The 22,408-nt window shown below is 40.7% G+C and overlaps 1 protein-coding gene across 1 annotated transcript; it reads left to right on the top strand.

Moving 5' to 3' along the window:
• The first annotated feature begins 2,932 nt into the window (after positions 1-2,932).
• LOC141751115 (myosin-1B) lies at positions 2,933-22,060 on the top strand. Its single transcript, XM_074607423.1, has 38 exons — positions 2,933-3,136; positions 3,231-3,374; positions 3,715-3,871; positions 4,454-4,481; positions 4,578-4,695; positions 4,775-4,867; positions 4,981-5,044; positions 5,129-5,227; positions 5,331-5,434; positions 5,516-5,654; positions 7,454-7,572; positions 7,669-7,818; positions 8,431-8,601; positions 9,285-9,594; positions 10,232-10,305; positions 10,601-10,688; positions 10,775-10,892; positions 11,706-11,829; positions 11,911-12,047; positions 12,807-13,062; positions 13,445-13,687; positions 13,792-13,968; positions 14,053-14,198; positions 14,286-14,376; positions 14,468-14,857; positions 15,510-15,636; positions 16,528-16,646; positions 16,978-17,174; positions 17,594-17,777; positions 17,864-18,029; positions 18,201-18,325; positions 18,526-18,834; positions 18,928-19,131; positions 19,997-20,122; positions 20,222-20,392; positions 20,479-20,583; positions 20,861-20,956; positions 21,657-22,060. The coding sequence occupies exons 1-38, from the start codon at positions 2,933-2,935 to the stop codon at positions 21,807-21,809; spliced, it is 5,826 nt and encodes a 1,941-aa protein (XP_074463524.1). The 3' UTR covers positions 21,810-22,060.
• The last annotated feature ends 348 nt before the right edge of the window (positions 22,061-22,408 follow it).

The raw sequence follows: 22,408 nt of genomic DNA, 5'->3' as shown, positions 1-22,408 counted from the left end.
TTCACTTCTAATATGAATGGCAATTCTGCTAGGAGTTAAGATTGCCAAAAATGTTTTGACCTAAGAAAGAGGCGGTGGTGCCTACGTATGCAGATCAGACCCTATAATAGTACCCTGGGATCAGTGTGTCTTGTCTTTCCTCAGAAATCTCTAAGGTAAGTGTCAGAGGCTTTAGACTGGGGAGGTGGGGGATGAAGGGAAACTGGCCCTGCATTCCATAAGCACCAGTGCATTCCTACGGACACTTGCATTCATTCAATGGGGGACTGTCAGTGTCAGCTGGGATTTTCAGTCTGCTTTCAAGGCTTCCATATGTTTTCTGTTCTTCCATATGTTTTCCATATGTACATTTTCTCTGGAAATCCATGCAGCAGTAAGAAGTTGCTAATTCTGTTTTACAGTACTGACCAGCTTCCCGTCTGCACGCTATTCAACTTGTTTCACAAAAGGTAAGATCTTGATTTATTCACTTTTTAGGGACAGATAGAGATGCTCTAAGGTAGAACTTCTATGCAGGTGTGCTGGTAAGCCTTGCATTCCCTATATTTATGTCCATTTTTATAAATACTGTATGAGAATTGGGCTGGATTGCTGATATCTTTGCCACAAGATTCTTAAAGTCAGTGATCTTAAACGTACTGCATACTGCTGCATTGCCTACATTCTCCCCAGGATTCTTCTATAGATCAGTTTCCTACTTTAACAGACATGAGGTCCTAGGCTCAGGAGAAACTACCCTAAGAAAAAAAAACATCAGGAAGTAGTTTCCAATTACTTGGAATACTTACATATATGAAATATATTTTTGAAGCAAATAATTTTTTTTTTCATTTGCCTCAACCATTAAGTGTCAGTGGCACTAGCTGGGAAGCAACAGGAAAAGACATACTTATTTAAATACTGTTAATATTTTCTTTTTTCACAGGGAAGTTTGGGGAATGGGGTTAGAATGTTGTGTATCAAAACATTGAAGTTCTAAAAGAAGACCTTTTAGTCTGAGCTTCCTTCTGAGCTTCCTGAGCTTGCTTGTGCCTATGAAAATATTGCACAGTTGTGATATAATTATATAAGCAAATATTAATAATCACAGGGAAATGAAGAAAGAATGATATCCACTTGGATAAATAGAAAAAGAGACATGGAACAGCAACTAAATTCAAAGTTTTAAATATTTGCACCTAGGAAAATTAACTCTTCATATTTACTTTTTACATTAATTTATATTAATTTTGTCAAATATTGTCACTTGAATATATCCCTGAAAATTATAAAATGCCAACAAGCTATCATGTGTGAAGAATATAACTAGCATGTTTTAAATAAGTATATTATATATATAATATATAGCATATAGTATATAGTATACCATCTACTGTATATAATGTATGGTATATACACAGCAGAGCATCATCTAATCCACTGTGCTGTAGGAGTGTTTCTTCTATCATGTGCTATTGTAATGTATTTTCTACCCTCACAGTATACTATATATACTATATATATACTGTATATATATATAAAAAATATACAGTATATTAGTATATATACTAACATAGTATATACTAATATATATAGTATAGTAGTATGATTCCTGTTAGGAATCTTGTAAGAAAATGTGAGATGTTACAGGCAATAATAAAACTGCTGATGAAAGACTGGGTCCATTTTACAGCCTCAGGTAATTATTTTGTGAAATGGTCTCATTTTATTAATAACACTATAATGAAGTGAAAAATCATGTAGTTAGAGACAAACCCATCAGTCAGGAAATTGTACTCATGCATTTGAGTTGATAATTTGAGTTGTGTCATAAAGTATGTCTTTGCTGGCTAAGAAGGCAAAGAAATTTTTTTCACATGTACCCAGTGGAATACTGAGTGGAACGAGTTTTATAATGTACAAAAATACTGTGATAATTATTAAAATATTATTTTTGTTACACCGGCCATACTGCAATAATGAGGTTGCTAAATGGCAAAGGGTTCAGAAAAGAAGTTAACCAACTATTTGATTTTCATCTAGAGGTCTGTCATGGGTGAAAGTACTGATAGACAAATGAGCTTCTTAATTTATTCAGAAAAGCTACTCAAAATCTAAATTATAGGTGATGAACCAAGATAAAATTAGGCTAAAAAAAAATAAGGATACATTTGGAACAGTATTGATTTTGGAACAATATACGTAAATTCCAGCTTCACAATTGCATGATACTTTTCAGTTAAGACAATTGTTTCACAATAATAAACAGGGTTGCTGATAATTTTTTTTAAAAACAGTAGCGAATAAATGCAAGATTACTCAGTTTCTGTTATGAAAAATATCAAAGTGGAGAATATTGGCTTTGTTTATTAGCAGATGGCTCTGTGGAATAATAGAAATATTTGACAGCATGGGCTATTTTATCCAAAGGGAATGTCTTTAATGAGAAGTGCTAATAATATTAGCTCTCTGCATATCCAGAGTAACTCTCCAGTCTTTTATTGTAAACGTATCTCATAGTAAATCTCATAGTCTGAAAGGTGCTAAACAAAAGAGATATGAGAGGGCTTTCACAATTCCAAAACTAGGAATATCTAGTGCATGCAGTGTTTGGAACCTTGGAAAGGATCTGTTTATCCTCTTAATTCAACAAATGGGGGGTGGGGTGGGCCAGGAAAACAAAAACCAGAACACAAAAAGCATTCCTGTGTAACTGCAGTCATCCAGTAGGCCTAGAGATCTGACTACATAAGACAGAAATAAAGGAAAGATAATTATAGAAGAGAGCCCTGAATTAGCAGAAAAATGAAAGAGTCCATTCAACCAGTTGATACATACAGCAGAGCACCATCAAATCCACTATGCTGTGGAGGGTTTCTTCTATCATGCACTGTTGTAATGTATTTTCCACCCTCATAGATACTTGCTGCATTACCCCTAATAAACTGCAGCCATGTCATCAGACTCTGAGATGGCCATCTTTGGGGAGGCAGCTCCCTACCTCCGAAAGTCGGAAAAGGAGCGAATCGAGGCCCAGAACAAGCCTTTTGATGCCAAGACTTCAGTCTTTGTGGTGCATGCAAAGGAATCCTATGTGAAAAGCACAATCCAGAGCAAAGAAGCAGGGAAGGTCACTGTCAAGACCGAAGGCGGAGAAGTGAGTGGAAAAAAAAATTCAAGGCTTGAGAATAAAATTTAATCCTGCGGTGGACTTTTAGATAGCAAATATTTGTCTCTCCTTTCTTTGGCAGACTCTTACCGTGAAGGATGATCAAATCTTCTCCATGAATCCTCCAAAGTATGATAAAATTGAGGACATGGCCATGATGACCCATCTCCATGAACCTGCTGTGCTGTACAACCTCAAAGAGCGTTATGCAGCCTGGATGATCTACGTAAGTACCAGCAGGAGGAGATGATTCCTGGTTTTGAGGAGTTGAAGACATCTTTCAGTCTCTCTGAAGAACTTCCTGACTTCTTGCATTCATCTTTCAGCATTTTGCTATGTCTTCTTTCTTTCTTGAATGTGTCTTGCTGTCAAAATCTTCTCCCTCTTCTTCCTTCCTGCTTTTACCTTTCCTGTTATATGCTATATCTCACCCATTTTCTGCTAGGTCAGTCCTCCACTTTATTTTTTTTCACTACCCTGGACTCCTCAGAACATCATTCACCTCTGCCTTATCTGTAACTCTTCTCAACTATGCAAAATCAGCTTCCTCTCCTCCTTCCTTACAGACCTACTCAGGCCTCTTCTGTGTCACTGTCAACCCCTACAAGTGGCTGCCAGTGTACAACCCGGAGGTGGTGTTGGCCTACCGAGGCAAGAAGCGCCAGGAGGCCCCTCCACACATCTTCTCCATCTCTGACAACGCCTATCAGTTCATGCTGACTGGTGAGTGCTTGCCCTCCCTCACAGCAATCTAAGCCAAAAAGCCTCACTGATCTTGCTGGACCATGTGACAAACCAGATAAAACCACCACGGAGCTGTATGACTGAGAACTTGACAAAGGAATTAATTTCAAGTGAAACTGACCCAGAAGCATGCATGGACTCAGCACTGTGTCTGATTTGCACTTTATTGTATGAAATTCAACACTCTCCCACTAGAGAAATACTACTTGACTTTGCAACTTTTTCCACTGAGGGAACAGAAAGAGTCTTTATTGCATATATTCCTCTATTTTGAATGCAGAGAGGCAGTTTGGTTAAATTTCTTGGTGAGAACTGTATGAAGCACAAGTGGGTACACAGCTTGCATCAGTACCACATGCCTCTGACAGCCCTGTGCGTCTTTTCAGCTTCTACTTTCTACTATTGGGACCTGAAAGGGAATTGGGCAGCCTTGGACTATTTGGACTGCTACTCCTGGACTTGGGAGAAGTCCCAAATTCCATTTACAGATTTACTTCTCATTCAGCTTAGTGTTACTTGGGACAACTGCTAACGCTATCTTTGCTTCTGCCTCTTTCACAGATCGCGAGAACCAGTCGATCCTGATCACGTATGTACATCCCTGCTCGGGTCCCTGCAGGGTTGCCCGGTGCCAGGGGACCTCCTGCTGACCGCACGCTCTCTGCTTCTCTCTTTGGTTTGACAGCGGAGAATCCGGTGCGGGGAAGACTGTGAACACAAAGCGTGTCATCCAGTACTTTGCAACAATTGCAGCGAGCGGGGATAAGAAGAAAGAAGAGCAGCAGCCAACAGGCAAAATGCAGGTGAGGTCCCAAAGGTAGGAACCCGCAACTGTCAGCTTTATTTATGAGCTATATCGTGACAAGAAGTTTCCTGCTTTAGGGGACACTTGAGGATCAAATCATCAGTGCCAACCCATTGCTGGAGGCTTTTGGCAATGCCAAGACAGTGAGGAACGACAACTCCTCACGTTTTGTAAGTTGTTGCCTGGGGAAAAATTACTTCTTTCTTATCAACACACCGACTCAAATATTCTTGCAGTCAGGATTGGTAAACTTAATCTATGTTGACTTGTCTGCTTCTTTCAGGGTAAATTCATCAGAATCCATTTTGGTGCCACGGGAAAACTGGCTTCTGCTGACATTGAAACATGTAAGTGACTCTCCTGGCCTGAGCCTTTTCCTCCCAGCCTGCCTCAATTTTCTTGCACTAACTCTGTCCTACCGTCTTTGCCAGATCTGCTGGAGAAGTCCAGAGTCACTTTCCAACTCAAGGCAGAAAGAAGCTACCACATATTCTACCAGATCATGTCCAACAAGAAGCCAGAGCTGATTGGTAGGAAAGAGCACTAACTTCTCCTGACAAAGGTCACGGAGCAGCATTTAGTGCCTTGACGTGCCATTTACTTTGATCCGACATGTTTTATTCTTCTTTTCAGAGATGTTACTGATCACCACCAACCCGTATGATTACCAGTACGTGAGTCAAGGTGAGATCACGGTTCCCAGCATTAACGACCAGGAAGAGCTGATGGCAACAGACGTAAGTAACGTGCAGAAGTTTTCCTAGGCGGACTCTCACCTTTACCAATCACGATACTTACTCTAATGATGCTTTTGTTAGAGTGCCATTGACATCCTGGGCTTCACTCCCGATGAGAAAACAGCCATTTACAAGCTGACGGGGGCTGTCATGCACTATGGCAACCTGAAGTTTAAGCAGAAGCAGCGTGAGGAGCAGGCAGAGCCAGATGGCACAGAAGGTACCGGCATGATGTATACCGGAGCACAGTATATACCGGAACACTCACTAATACAGGCAGTAGTTTGGGGTCAGAATCATTGACTCCGCCTGCGCATTTCCCCAGGTGCTAGTGTTGTACAATAGACATGTGTCCTAACCAGAGGACTTTGCTGGAAGAACGCAACTCGGTGGAAGATGCAGATGATTTGGAGCTATGCAAAGTACAAGGGCAGTCAATCCTAAAGCTCGCTTCCAGAAAAGCACACTCTACTGCTGTGCTGAATGGCAGCTTCCCAGACCTGGCCCAGAACCGGGAGCCGCTCTGCTCGCTGACCATAGTTTATGTGCCCTGGTAGCCACTATCATTTATCATCAGCTGTAGTCACCTCCTAATAGTATTTCTTCTGGGTGGCAGGAAGCCAGAATCCTGAAGCTGCTCTGCTTCAAAGCTTGTATTCTGGAGACAACTCACAATGCCTGAACTGAGAGCATCGTGCTACTTCATTTTACACTGGCGGGGGGTGTCAAGAGGAGCATTAGTTAATACTGCAGCTGTGCCTCATATGGTCTACATTTTCTGTAGAGCATCAGCATGTCTCCAGGACTTTTGTTTGCAAAATAGACATCCGAGATATGTCTATTGCATTTGCTTTGCCTAGAATTGTTCAAAGGCGCGTTCCTTTCAAAGTTCATGGAAGTATTTCCATGAAACCAGAGTTATCTGCGTATATCATAAACATAAGGGAGTTTTTGCTTTTGCGGTTTGTGATTTTTTTAGGAAAGTTAAGACATAAATGAAAATGGCTACAAGGAATACAACAGCAATGAGTCTGATGATGATGAACAGTAACAGTAGAATAGGCCACAAATAATAGCTGTAATCATTTCATGAATATAACCAAAGGAAAGAGATATATTAGAGTATAATAGAATTAAATGACTAATTATTAAAATCTAACTCTACAAAAGTGAAATAAAACGAGTTCCAAATTTTTTCTTGTTTCATGCCTTAGTCTTTCTAGTGATAAATATAAACTAAATATTTAGTTGTAAATAACAAGCAATAGAAGTAGCTCAAAATTAGCATCTGAGTATATGCACATTCTATAATGAGTTTTTGCCTTCTCACACTAAAGGACTCTGTAAATAATACTGGTGTTCTATATTATCTTTCCTGTGAGAAGACACAGGCAGCAAAACGGAAAGTGATGACAGAGTATATCCAGTACGCTAATTCTTGTATTATCTATATGTATATGTATATGTATATGTATATGTACATGTAGCCTTATGTATATGTAGCCTAGATTCAGAGAAGATGAAAGCTGGAGAAGACCTATGTGTGTGAAAATCATCCTTAGGGAGAATGCGTTCCCACTATGAAAGTTGTATGAGGTAGCCTGTTCATAATTTTGGCAAAATACTTCATTAATTTATTTCACTCTCTCTAATGACAGTGGAGTTTCACTGACTAAGATTTTCAGTGCAGTGTATTTCACTACTAACCAGTTTCCTTTTCCAGTTTATTCAGAAATTGTGACTTGTTTGACCTGTCTTTTTTATGGCCTTTTGCCCTTCTGTCTGTCCAGTCAACTGTTTCAAAATTTGTATGTTCATTGTAAAGGCATTTGGAAGAATATTTACATTTACAAATCGTCTACATTAAAGTGTGAAAAACAGAAAATCAAGAAAAATTACAGTATTTTAAAGTATGTGACTTAAAGCATATGTGGCTTCTGCAGAAAAGATTTTGAATTACTACAAGGTACGTCTCCTGGAGAGCTAATATTCGATCCTGCTGCATGCTTGTTTCCTTAGTTGCTGACAAAGCCGCCTACCTGATGGGTCTGAACTCAGCAGACCTGCTCAAGGCCCTCTGCTACCCACGAGTCAAGGTTGGGAATGAATATGTGACCAAGGGTCAAACAGTGCAGCAGGTAAGAAGCAAGCGATGAAAGAAAACAAGTGACATGAATTTAAAATCTTTGAACTTACAACTTTTGCCCTGGATGGTAACTTTTACGTTTCTTTAGGTATACAATTCAGTGGGTGCCCTGGCAAAGGCTGTGTTTGAGAAGATGTTCCTGTGGATGGTTGTTCGCATCAACCAACAGCTGGATACGAAGCAGCCCAGACAGTACTTCATTGGTGTCCTGGACATTGCTGGCTTCGAGATTTTTGATGTAAGACAAGGATTTTCATACAAGTTTCCTGGAAGGAGCATTAAGGAAGTAGAAAAGTTTGGGAGTTTTAATTTGGTTTTGGTTTTTTTTGCTTAAATTATGTATTGCTTTTATTAATTGCATAATCCTGACATTCCTGTAGGAATGGCTCTCTTCTGGTTCTCATAGTATGTATTATCCCACAAGGGCTGAAGGTTTTTATAGATGTCTGTTGTTGCATGCAGAAGTGAAAATTGCATTGAAAACTGATATGAAAATTTTGAACAACTGATAGGTAATAGCAGAAACAGATTTTGAGTAAGTTAAACTATGCCATCTTGAAAGAAGTTTTTGTTAATGCTGAAGCCAGAGTCCCTCTGAATGCTTGGAAATAGACTGGCAGCGAAGACACATTCAAGCAGATGAAAAGCTGGACTTGGACTAAGCTCTGCAATTCTTTTGAGAGTTCAGAAATATGTTGAGACAGTGCCAGGGCCTGTCCAGTCCTGTGACTAGAAATTCAGGATCCCAGCCATGTGGAACTTAATGGGTTGTAAATAAAACCTTTTGGAAGACGGAAAGTGTTCCTTGAACTGGACTTCACAAGTAAATAAATCTCTTTGCATTCTGCAGTTCAACAGCCTGGAGCAGCTGTGCATCAACTTCACCAACGAGAAACTGCAACAGTTCTTCAACCACCACATGTTCGTGCTGGAGCAGGAGGAGTACAAGAAGGAAGGGATTGACTGGGAGTTCATTGACTTTGGGATGGACCTGGCTGCCTGCATCGAGCTCATTGAGAAGGTTCTTGGGCCCTACACACTTAATAGTTTTCCAGATGTAGAATGTAAAAAGGAATCTTCTATGCTCAAATTAGAACACTCTAGTGTGTGTCACTCACACTTAATGCAGCAAATAACATGATATTTTCTAGTCTCCAAGCTTTTCATATACATTTTCATTTGTCTGTTACTTTGATACCTGTGGGATTCTGCCACGTGGTACATATGATTCACATGGGGCAAAAATTTTAGTCACAGTCACTGTTCTGCAGTTCATACTCAAATGTGTGCATTTTTTAATGCATGCTGAGTAAGCAACACTGAGCAACTTCTAATTTAATATGTTTAATTAAGTTTTCTATCTTGTAGCTAAGAGAAAACATTTAGGAAACTTAAACTCTTCCTTACATCTGAATGATACTAATTTCATTCATTTTGCTTTTCATCTTCAACTAACACCCACATAGTGAATTTCTACGTGCTAGATCTTTATTACATCCCAACTTTGAAACTTAGGGGTGAGCTTGTTTTCATATAACTGATGGCATATCCGCTAACAAAATGCCCTTTTTGGAAAAATATAAGATTACACATTCTGAGGAGGGGTTTTTGTATAATTTTTTTTCTTCCATTCCTCTCTCATATACATTGTCTCTGCTTCTTGCTTCCACACTTTCTTTCTTCATATGTTGCTATTTCTCCCAGCCCATGGGCATCTTCTCCATCCTGGAAGAGGAGTGCATGTTCCCCAAGGCAACTGACACCTCTTTCAAGAACAAGCTCTACGACCAGCACCTGGGCAAGTCCAACAACTTCCAGAAGCCTAAACCTGGCAAAGGCAAGGCTGAGGCCCACTTCTCCCTGGTGCACTACGCTGGCACAGTGGACTACAATATCTCTGGCTGGCTTGAGAAGAACAAGGACCCCCTGAATGAAACTGTTGTGGGGCTGTACCAGAAATCATCTCTGAAGACACTGGCCTTACTCTTTGCCTCTGTTGGTGGGGCAGAAGCAGGTGATCTCTTTGAAATCAGTTCTACTATAACTTACAGAAAAAAATCTTACAATAATACTTTTCAATAACATTTACATTTCGAAAATTGAAAACCCAAAACCTCATCTACTTTTTGCAACTCAGTCATTCAGACTAGTAAAGGATATTACATTTCCCTAGAGACCTTAATAGATCTGTAGGTTTTTTAGACCGGACAGGTGTATTACAACATTAACACAGGCTAGCTGACAAACCAGATTTCTGCAATATGGAGCATTCCCAAATACTTCATGGAATAGAATCAAATGTATCAACACGCTGCTAAATTTATACATACCCTTAGATGTAAAGATATATAAAGACTGCTTTTGCTGTATTCACTAGCAATTTATTTAATTACTTATCTTAGTATGCAAAATGTTACACTTTATTTCCTGTTTGCATTTTCTTAACTTCAGCTTGAAGTCATTGGATTTTATTTAGCTATAATCTGAAAAAAACAAGTCTCCCATTGGAACTTTAAACACCGTATGCATTTACAAATTTTGATCATATTATTACATTTTCTATTTTTTTTAAGATGAAAACATCAAGTTCTTCAGATTCTAACTTTGTGCTTTTGTTGTTAATTTCTTTTTAAAAAAATTTTATTATTTAGAGAGTGGTGGCGGTGGCAAGAAGGGCGCCAAGAAGAAAGGTTCTTCTTTCCAGACTGTCTCAGCTCTCTTCCGGGTACTGTAAAATAATCATTATAAATACTACCACATTATGAAAAAATAAAGAAAATTCACTTCAGAAAAGTTTTCAATTGATCTAATATACACAATCCTTATGTTCAGAAAGGATAAAAGCACTTGCTTCCAAATAAAGAAGGATTCTCATTGAATCCTTGGAAGTATCCTTTCATAACTGCCTGAAAGTTCTGGAAAAAAAAAATCATTGTTTTATAACAGTGTTTTTACTCCATCTAGTATTGAGATTGTATAAGTGACATTTTTAAACCCAAATTTTTGCTCTTGCTCTTAAGGAAAATTTAAACAAACTGATGAGCAATCTGCGAAGCACACATCCCCATTTTGTGCGATGCCTTATTCCTAATGAAACAAAAACACCTGGTAAGTTGTTAAAGTTCAAAGATGTGATAAATCTGTTCTACTCTGTGCAGTACAATGAAGTACCAATTCATTATGTCATTTATTAGGCGCCATGGAACATGAGTTGGTGCTCCATCAGTTGCGGTGTAATGGCGTGCTGGAAGGGATTAGAATTTGCAGGAAAGGATTCCCCAGCAGAATACTCTATGCAGACTTTAAACAGAGGTCAGATTCCATGTCATCCAGCCTCCACTGTATCCACCAATGTTGAATGATTTGCATTTCCTAATTGCTTTAACTACTGTGGGAGTTATGGGAGTGGTTCATTGTACCTACATTTAGGCGTACAAAGTCAATTGTCCAAGTCAGTCATCCAGTTTCTTTCTCAGCTAACAAGAAGAATGGGCATTTTCAAGGGGTAATTATTTATTCCTGTCCTTGATTTATATTCTGGTATGAGATAAAGCGTTTTTAAAAATGCTTTTTAACTATCCAGAAATGCTGACTAGCTTAGATTTAGTTAACTTCTGGGTAGCAAAGTAAGATGACTTGAGCCATCTGCACAGAAAGGTGAATAAAGAAACGGCAAGATATTCTAGACTAACTTGTTGGAAAACCAAATAAAATAAAAAGATATTGCTTCTTGTTCTATATTATATGGAAAAATCTCAGGTAGTACGCGCTGCCACTATTTTTGATGAAGAATTGCTTCTCCTCTCCACATCTTTTGTTCTTACACGTAAAAGTTCTCATTTGGAGATAAGGCATAACAGGGCATGTGAAACATGTCAATGGTTACCCATGGAAATCAGTATCTGTTTTGTGTAATGAATTTCTGGACTAAGCAAAGTGCAAGGGTTTTCCTAAAAAAATATTTACCCATAAAAATGTGATATCTAAACAATGGAACAGAGTTCAGACTTACCTCTCTTCCACTCTTGATCCATGTTTAGAGAATTTTAACAATGGTGTCAGTTGCACAGGTTTGATTGGGCTTTCAGGAATTTGACCTTCTTCCTATTCTACTTCCTCCCATAGGTACAAGGTGCTGAACGCCAGTGCTATCCCAGAGGGACAGTTCATTGATAGCAAGAAGGCTTCTGAGAAGCTCCTTGGATCCATCGATGTGGACCACACCCAGTACAAATTTGGTCACACCAAGGTACAAATGCTGCTTCACTGATATACAGTGCTTGCAATATGTGATGATTTTTTTATGTACTGCAACATTCTCTTTCTCAAGGTGTTCTTCAAAGCTGGACTGCTGGGACTCCTGGAGGAGATGAGAGATGACAAGCTGGCACAGCTCATCACCCGCACACAAGCTATGTGCAGGGGCTTCCTGATGAGAGTGGAGTTTAAGAAAATGATGGAGAGGAGGTATATACTTAAACGTGTTTCGCCTGATGGACCAGTCCTCATCAGATAACAATGACATGAACAATACTGAAAATAGGCTGCTTCTCGCCAAATCTCATTTATTTCTCTTTAATTTGGTTTACCAATATGGTTGTATTTGGGAGTATGGCAGTACTGGCATTAGATGAAGCAGTATAAAATCCTTATTTAGGAAAAAAATTACTGTTTTTAACTTATATTACCCTTTGTACTAATTTTTGCTAAATTAGGTATACAGCTACGTTATATGTATGTCCAGAAACCAGATATGTAGTCTAAGCTAATTATTTTAGGTCAACATTGTAATAACAAGGTAAGAAAAACATACTTCTAGCACAAGAGAAGTATCCTCTTCCCTTGGATAGCTTTCATGAAAGGGACAAGGTCAGCTTCTGGAGGTGTTCCTTTTCTTTGGCCATGAAAGTGAGCCAAACATTTGGACTTCAAAACTGTCCTTATAGGTTGAAAATCTACATCAAACTAGTGAATTTTCTTCTTTTATATATATATATATATGTATATATATCGGAGAGATAGATATATATATAAAAATATACTGAAGAGTATTAATAAAAAATTATTATTAAATATATAATTAATATTTTATATACACAAACACATAGAACTATAACTATAAAGTATTATATGTAGAATGTCTTGTTGCATATATCAGTATATACAATTAAATATGTATTATAAATTTAAAAATAAGTAACATAATATATTTATATTACCTTTCAGGGAGTCCATCTTCTGCATCCAGTACAATGTTCGGTCCTTCATGAACGTCAAGCACTGGCCCTGGATGAAGCTCTTCTTCAAGATCAAGCCCTTGCTGAAGAGCGCAGAATCGGAGAAGGAGATGGCCAACATGAAGGGGGAGTTTGAGAAAACCAAGGAAGAGCTTGCAAAGTCTGAGGCAAAGAGGAAGGAGCTGGAGGAGAAAATGGTTTCTTTGCTGCAGGAGAAAAATGACCTGCAGCTCCAAGTGCAGGCGGTGAGTATTGATAATGTTTTCGGATGCAATTGTAATGTCCTGTGTAAAATGATCCCAAATGTCTCAGTAAAAGACACATTACACCAAAAACAGCATTTATTTCTAAAATATACACACAATTTATAAAATAGGAAGGAAAAAAACATAGAAAAGCTAAGATAAGATCTACAAATATTAATACATTTGCAGTTAATTATTGCAGCTGGTTCCTTACACTTTCAAATCAAGAGAGACACAATCAGTTTCCAGTCAGTAAATGCTACAGTTTACAGTATGGTATTTTAAATAATACATAGCAACTTAGAGCAGCAATTACCATGTCTTTATACAACTTTGTATACTCTACAATTTTGATATAGTTATTATCATGAAACATGTGTAGGAAGCTGATGGTTTGGCTGATGCTGAGGAAAGATGTGACCAGCTCATCAAAACCAAAATCCAGCTGGAAGCCAAAATTAAGGAGCTGACAGAGAGAGCAGAAGACGAGGAAGAGATGAATGCTGAGCTGACAGCCAAGAAGAGGAAACTGGAGGATGAATGCTCAGAGCTGAAGAAAGATATTGACGATCTTGAGTTAACACTGGCCAAGGTTGAGAAGGAAAAACATGCCACCGAAAACAAGGTATGACGCAGAACCTGTCACTCGTGCTCCAGAAAAGGGACTGTGCTGCTACAGGACTTCTGTATCTACTTCCTTTACTTATACTTGCTCCCTCCTTCTCAAAGGTGAAAAACCTCACAGAGGAGATGGCAACCCTGGACGAGACCATCGCCAAGCTGACAAAAGAGAAGAAAGCCCTCCAAGAGGCCCATCAGCAGACACTGGATGACCTGCAGGCAGAAGAGGACAAAGTCAATACGCTGACCAAAGCCAAGACCAAGCTGGAGCAGCAAGTGGACGATGTAAGTATAGAGGCATATGAGAAGAAAAAGCTGTTGCACAGTCAGACACTGCGAAGAGAGCACTGATGGTGGTGTTGTGTTTAGCTGGAAGGGTCCCTGGAGCAAGAGAAGAAACTGCGCATGGACCTTGAGAGAGCCAAGAGGAAACTCGAAGGAGACCTGAAGCTGAACCAGGAATCCATAATGGATTTGGAAAATGATAAGCAGCAGCTGGATGAGAAACTGAAGAAGTAAGTGTGGCTGTGGGGCACCTGAGCGCTGGGCTGGTGCACTTGTCTTCTTCCTTTGAGCTCTAACATGGTTTGCTTTGCCCAAAGGAAAGACTTTGAAATCAGCCAGATCCAGAGCAAAATCGAGGATGAGCAAGCCCTGGGCATGCAATTGCAGAAGAAGATCAAGGAGCTGCAGGCAAGTGTCTGTTCCTTCCCCTCTTTCACCACTGGGTCCCAGGTGAGGAAGGAGGAGGGCATGGGTGTGAAGGCTGCCTAATGTTCCCCAGGCGCGTATTGAGGAACTGGAGGAGGAAATTGAGGCAGAACGAACCTCTCGGGCAAAAGCAGAGAAGCATCGGGCTGACCTCTCGAGGGAGCTCGAGGAGATCAGTGAGCGCCTGGAAGAAGCAGGAGGAGCTACCGCAGCTCAGATTGAGATGAACAAGAAGCGTGAGGCAGAGTTTCAGAAGATGCGTCGTGACCTCGAAGAGGCCACGCTGCAGCACGAGGCCACGGCTGCCGCCCTGCGGAAGAAGCACGCGGACAGCACAGCTGAGCTTGGGGAGCAGATCGACAACCTGCAGCGAGTGAAGCAGAAGCTGGAGAAGGAGAAGAGTGAGCTGAAGATGGAGATTGATGACTTGGCCAGTAACATGGACTCTGTCTCCAAAGCCAAGGTACTGAAATATTTCTTTGTAGTAATTCAAACATAATCAAGTATTTATATTTTAACATAGAAATTTAAGTCAGTCATTCTTTAAGTAGTTGCACTTTACAACTTGAATTTGAATTCATATATTTCGGTATCAGTATAATAATATAGTGTGTCCTTCGGGGGAGAGCTAAAATACTTCATCTGAAGCATTTAACCTAAGGAACTATAGGAACTTGTTGCTTGGTTCACAATATTATGATAGTGAAATGAAAGATTCTTACCTTACCAGTTTTTTAGTTTCTTCTAAAATAGAAATTACTCCTACCTTACCCTTTCTTTTTTATTCCTATTTTTCTTTACCTTCCTTAAATACTCCAATGACATAATCACTAGGAACCAAACAGACATTTAAAATAATTCCTCATGTAACAGTGTCCCATCATCCTTTCTATCTATTGAAAAAATTGAGTGAACATTAACAAATTACAGTAGTAAATTATTAATACCAACTTTTGAATCAGGGATGCAAATTTCATAGGAAGAGATATCAATTAACTGAGACATTTTGACTTTACTTCTAAATCATTAGCTTCTTTTTTCACCCTTCTTATGAGTTCATATTCTCAGTAATTGTGTGTTGAACCACCAATCACCATTCATGCTATTCTATATAGGCAAATTTGGAGAAGATGTGTCGCTCCTTAGAAGATCAGCTCAGTGAGATTAAGACAAAGGAGGAGGAACAACAGCGCACAATTAATGACATTAGTGCTCAGAGAGCTCGTCTACAAACAGAATCTGGTAAAACATTTATGTTTTTTAAGAGAACACTGTATGTAACCTGGAGCTTTAAAAAAAAAGGCTCAAAAAGACCTGGGGGTCTTGGTGGAAACTAAGTTGAACATAAGACAGAAATACGCTCTTGTGACAAAGGTGGCCAACAGAATCCGGTGCTGCATTAGGAGAAGTGTTGCCAGCAGGTTAACAGAGGGTGATCCTTCCCCCTACTCAGCACAGGTGAGGGCACACTGGAGTGCTGTGCCCAGTCCAAGGCTCGCCAGTACCAGAGAGATACAGACATCCTGGAGCGGGACCAATCACATCTTTAAGGACTGGAACAACTAGTCACTGGAGCAAACTCCCCAGGGGTATGATAGAGTCCCCATCACTGGAGGTTTCAAGACACGACTGGACAGGGTACTAGATAATCTCATTTACACTCCCTCTCCCATGAAAGGTTGGAACAGACAACCTTTCAAGGTCCCTTCCAACCTGGACTATTCTATGATTCTATGACTGGTGTTTCAAAGAAGAATTCATCTATCCCATAGCCTAGACTTCATCCTTTTGCTTCCCAGGACACATCGAGGAGAGGAAAGTGATATACCTGAGGACGTACACCATATAGTACTCATTCTGTATGATCAAGGCTTCAAGTGACGACTGGATTTAGTACAAATACACAGTAAGACTAGTCAGACAGGGGAAAAGGAGGCATGATGTATCTCATTTCTTCCTCTAAGATAAAAAATTTGGCATATTCATAGATACGGATAGGTGTCAGTGATTAGGATTCCATGAAAGAAATAAAATCTTTTTTAACTCAAAATATTTTATGTGCCTTTAATTATTAAGGTTAACACTTATTAAATAAGTCATAAAAAAGTTCTTTTACTCTTCTGAACTTTCCAGGTGAATATTCACGACAGGTGGAGGAGAAAGATTCTCTAATTTCTCAGCTGTCAAGAGGCAAGCAGGCTTTCACTCAACAGATTGAGGAACTCAAGAGGCACTTAGAGGAAGAGATAAAGGTGAGAAGGCTTTCTAAATTCTGTCTTATGCATTGGGTTCCTCCTTTCTAGGAGAAGTTTGAGATATGTATGAAATAATAGAAAGAACACGATTAGAAGGAGAAAAAATATACTTAGTTAATGCAGTGAATATTTTCCCATATTAGCTTTGGTCCCCCTTCCCTACAGTTTATCCATTAATTTTTTTGAAGATTTCGAGATCTTATGTTCCCATTCAGTAGCTTGCATCACTCAAAGCAGAATAATCCAGTGTCCATCAACATTTCAGTCCTTTCAAAGGACCTCTCCCAGGATATTTCCACTCATTTTCACAGTACTATTTTTCCCCCAGGCCAAGAACGCCCTGGCCCACGCCTTGCAGTCTGCTCGCCATGACTGTGACTTGCTGCGGGAACAATATGAGGAGGAGCAGGAGGCCAAGGGGGAGCTGCAGCGTGCCCTGTCCAAGGCCAACAGCGAAGTGGCCCAGTGGAGAACCAAATACGAGACGGACGCCATTCAGCGCACGGAGGAGCTGGAGGAGGCCAAGTACGTGAGGAATGTGGGGAAGGCTGGCAGAGACTAAGAATGGGAATTTGAGGAGACCACCGTGGTACCGTCAGGAAGAAGCCAATGTTCTGCTTTGGGGTGGGGTGCCAGGAAGAGAGAAAATATAACCGAGAGCAGGTATGCGTTGGGGAAAAGCAGAAGCAGCAAAGCTCTTCAGATGCAGAAGAGCCAAGAGATGCTAATGTGAAGAGCAGAGTGAATAGCAGAGAGTGAACTGCTGTAGCCCAGGATTCAGACATAGAAATACAGTGTCTGGCTGGGAGAGGTCCTACACCTCCCTGTAAATGGGGATCACACACTACCAAGTGGCTAAGTGTGCTCTTGTGAAAAGCATACTGGCTGCACACCACAGGCTCCCATCTGCTTCCTCACCTGGAGCTGCGCTTACCGCCTTCCAGGAAGAAGCTGGCACAGCGCCTGCAGGATGCCGAGGAACACGTTGAAGCTGTCAATGCCAAATGTGCCTCCCTGGAGAAGACGAAGCAGAGGCTGCAGAATGAAGTGGAGGACCTGATGATTGACGTGGAGCGATCGAATGCTGCCTGCGCAGCGCTGGATAAGAAGCAGAAGAACTTTGACAAGGTGTTTTGGGCTCCAGGCCTCGGGCTTCTGGGCAGAGCATCCCCTCCTGATTGCCACAGCCATACTCACGCCCCGTTTCTCTTCAGATCCTGGCAGAGTGGAAGCAGAAGTATGAGGAAACGCAGGCTGAGCTGGAAGCCTCCCAGAAGGAGTCTCGCTCTCTCAGCACAGAGCTGTTTAAGATGAAGAATGCCTATGAGGAGTCCTTGGACCACCTGGAAACGCTGAAGCGTGAGAACAAGAACTTGCAGCGTAAGTCCCCGTTCCTCGGCTCCTGGCAGAGCTCTTTCCCTAGCCACTGCTACTGCCATTCCGTATGGGTCTGTGCCTGCAGGTCGGCAAAGATGCCTGTCACCTTGGTGTGAAAGGGCCCTTCCCATTCTGCTCTGTGCCTGACCATGTCATTGGTCTTTGCTCCCACAGAGGAGATTTCCGACCTCACGGAGCAGATTGCCGAGGGCGGAAAGGCGATTCATGAGCTGGAGAAAATCAAGAAGCAGACTGAGCAGGAGAAATCTGAAATTCAGGCTGCTCTGGAGGAAGCTGAGGTACCCAGCATTATTTATTGCTCTTCTACACATCTTGTTTCTCTATCTCAATATAAGCGTTGTGAAGTCATTCCCAGACACAAGAGGAAAAGAGTGTTTTGTGTAAAAGTGTAGTGATATTAAAATATGGTACTCCTGTTTACTCAGTTTCTCGTTCAACATTTGTCATATAAAAAGTATTCTGATTTGTTCTTGTCCAGGCCTCCCTAGAACATGAAGAGGGGAAGATCCTGCGCCTCCAGCTTGAGCTCAACCAGGTGAAGTCTGAGATTGACAGGAAGATAGCAGAGAAAGATGAGGAGATCGACCAGCTGAAGAGAAACCATCTCAGAATTGTGGAGTCCATGCAGAGCACCCTGGACGCTGAGATCAGGAGCAGGAATGAAGCCCTGCGGCTGAAGAAGAAGATGGAGGGAGACCTGAATGAAATAGAGATCCAGCTGAGCCATGCCAACCGCCAGGCTGCAGAGGCACAAAAGAACCTGAGAAACACACAGGGAGTGCTCAAGGTCAGAAGTTGCCTACAAAGAAATGTCTTAGCTGATATTTTCAGTGCCAAACAGCTCAGAATCTGCTTATAATTTCTTTCAATGACTCTACAGGATACCCAGATACACTTGGACGATGCTCTCAGGACACAGGAGGACCTGAAGGAGCAGGTGGCCATGGTGGAGCGCAGAGCAAACCTGCTGCAGGCTGAAATTGAGGAACTACGGGCTGCACTGGAACAAACAGAGAGATGTAGAAAGGTGGCTGAGCAGGAACTGATGGATGCAAGTGAGCGTGTGCAACTCCTCCATACCCAGGTGAGGCCACTTGTTGAGAAATGGCACTCTTGATAAGTAGGAGAACACTGATATGCTTTATTCCAGTCACCATTGGAGGCTCAACTTCAAAGACAAGAGTTATCTTTTCTGAAGTAATCATTATGATACTAAAAGAGATCTTTGCAGAAAGAGTACACTGGCTGTGTTCACAGGTTGCATTCAGTGAAACCCATGCTTCTTCCTTCTTTGCATCCTATCATACTCTCCAGAGGAAAGACACTTATTCATAGGGACCAAATTTTTTAGTCAGACATGCCAAATGGCCTGCCATCTGAGCAGTCAAGGACTGAAACTCTGAGACTACAGCAATATTTACTCCTTGCTCACTTGAAATATAGCACTGGGGAATCCTCATATTCCTTCAAAAATGTGCTTGTCCACTCCAGCAAGGAAGCATGGGCCTGTCTCTGACGTGGCCCATGTCAAGCAGACTTTGACATGAGCTACATGTCATAGCAGTCATTCAGCAGTCAGTCAAATGCTGAAATCTATGGGAAGTATCTGGTTTCAAATGCTGAAAAGATTCTGGAAGGAATCCATCCTATCTATTTTCCAAATTTTTCTCTTTTATTTTTATTACTTTCCTGTGCCAGCCTTGGTGGGTGAGATGTGGCACAGATTATATTTCCAAGTACTCTTTTTCAAATTGATAAAATTAAACTTTGGAGGGGAAAAAAAAAAAAAAAGAAAAAGCAAAAGCATTGTTCCCCGGTGATAAGAAATTTTACAGAAAGATTTGTGATATTGATTTTTCACATGATGCCTGAAATAATTCAAAATCCTGTAATGTTCTTAATTTGAAATAATGAGCTAACAAAAACAAACCTCTGATGCTGCTCAACAGAACACCAGTTTGATCAACACCAAGAAGAAGCTGGAAACAGACATTTCCCAAATTCAGACTGAAATGGAGGATACGATCCAGGAAGCTCGCAATGCTGAAGAGAAGGCCAAGAAGGCCATCACAGATGTGAGTCGGGAGATCCTTTCCCTGCTGCTGATGGTGGATGTATTCTCCCCGAGAATGTCTCCAGCCCCAAAAACGGCTTTGCCTCTTTGCTCTCATCAGGCAGCCATGATGGCAGAAGAGCTGAAGAAGGAGCAGGACACCAGCGCTCACCTGGAGAGGATGAAGAAGAACCTGGACCAGACGGTGAAGGACCTGCAGCACCGTCTGGATGAGGCCGAGCAGTTGGCACTGAAGGGAGGCAAGAAGCAAATCCAGAAGCTGGAGGCCAGAGTGCGTAGGGCTGGTATTTCTGCAGGAGTGAGCACGTGCCTTGGAGAGATACCAGGGAAGCTCCAAAGATGGGCTTCTCATTGCAGGTGCGGGAGCTGGAAGGGGAGGTTGATGCTGAGCAGAAGCGCAGCGCTGAAGCCGTGAAGGGGGTGCGCAAGTACGAGAGGAGGGTGAAGGAGCTGACCTACCAGGTACGGCAGGAGGCCTACTCAGGCTCACACACCAATTCTTGCAGGAAGCCAAAATATAGCCCTGGGGGATTTCTTTCTTCCCTGAGTTCCACAGTTAAAAAGGAAAAGACTGAGAACATCAGAAGAATTTATCTTTCTGGTCATGTTAAGAAGATCCAGCTTATCACCTCTGTCTTGACACCAATAGTCTATAAGGAATACTAGTCCGTGTTTCATGTAGAGGGTATTTAAATAAGAGGGGCAAAGAGGTCATTCTCTTTCTTGTCCTTCTCTTTAGTCTGAAGAAGACAGGAAGAACGTTCTAAGGCTCCAGGATCTGGTGGACAAGCTTCAAATGAAAGTGAAATCCTACAAGAGACAAGCTGAGGAGGCTGTAAGTATTGCTGTGTGAAGAGTCAGTCTCCATCCAGGTGGAGGTGGAAGTCTGTGTTGGTCTTTTCCCCTGCATAGTAGCTCTTTTCAAACCCTTAACTTTTTTGTCTTTTCGTCACTGTGCACTCAGGAATGGATACCTGAACAGCTGTTCTGGCTGAACAGCTCAGGGTTCTAGAGGGGTGTAGAATACTTGTTCTGTGAGCATTATTGCGTCACTGGGAAGACCACCAAAGGCTCAGGCCAACATTGTGGGAGTAGGTCTTTGCTTCCTTTTACTTTCTTCATTTCATATTTCTGTCTAGCAGAAAAAAAAAAAAGAAAAGAAAGAAAAAACCTCAAACACTTCAAATATAGTAATACGTAATTTTATAGCCATAAATAAATGGAAAAATGATTTCATGAAAACAACCATGATTATATATAATTATTCAAAAAATCCAAAGTGAATTAGCACTTCATATCCAGAGAGAGATTCCTGGTATATCTTATTAACCATCTAAACATTTAACATTGAAGCTATTTCTTTGGATTTCCCCTAGAATTTTTAAAGAGAATTACACACTAACTCACAGTCTTTTCTCTTTTTCTATTTTTTTCATTATGTAAAGGCAAAATACCACAACATGCCCAGTGCAGTGTTACAGCAGGAAAATTATTAAACATTTTAAAACATATTTTATCTCTCTTCCTATCCCCAGGAGGAGCTCTCCAATGTCAATCTCACAAAGTTCCGCAAGATCCAGCACGAGCTGGAGGAAGCTGAGGAGCGGGCTGACATTGCAGAGTCGCAGGTCAACAAGCTCCGAGCAAAGAGCCGTGAAATTGGCAAGAAGGCAGAAAGTGAAGAGTAAATGCTTCCAGTGATGCAAAGCGAAAGAGAATTGCACAAAATGTGAAATTCTGCCACTTTGATTTTGTAATCACTGCTTAGTCCTTCATCGATCTCTAGATAATGAATGCCTAGATAATAAAAACCTTAGAGATTTTCCCATGGAAATAATGAGAAGCTCACTGTTGTATCTGGATTCTTAGAAGGTTTACATTTTTTCTTACCTATTTAAATTCATTCAATTAAAAATCTTGCTAAAGGTATTTTCAAAGTATTTTGGCCACTATTAAAGTGGTCTAATCAGACATCCTCCTTCATTCTCACCATGGAATTTCATTTAAGACTTCCTTAAGGGGAAAAATAATTTATTTGCAACAGAATGTAATTATCCCTTATAACTTCTGCTTTAGGAATATAATAGATTTTAACTCAAAGGTTCAGTCCAAAGAATAAGAATTTATTGCAGCTTCTGGTAATCCAGTCTAATAATTGATTATTCTATTAAATCATGTATTTGCAAGATCTTTTTTCAGGTTAAACCTCTTCAGTCCTTCAAGACACTTTGAAACATAGTATAGAGGACATTTAAACCTGAAATGAGACCTACTTTTAACTTTCATT

This window comes from Larus michahellis, chromosome 14, assembly GCF_964199755.1.
Source record: "Larus michahellis chromosome 14, bLarMic1.1, whole genome shotgun sequence".
NCBI lineage: Eukaryota > Metazoa > Chordata > Aves > Charadriiformes > Laridae > Larus > Larus michahellis.
This window is presented reverse-complemented; position numbering and strand designations above follow the sequence as displayed.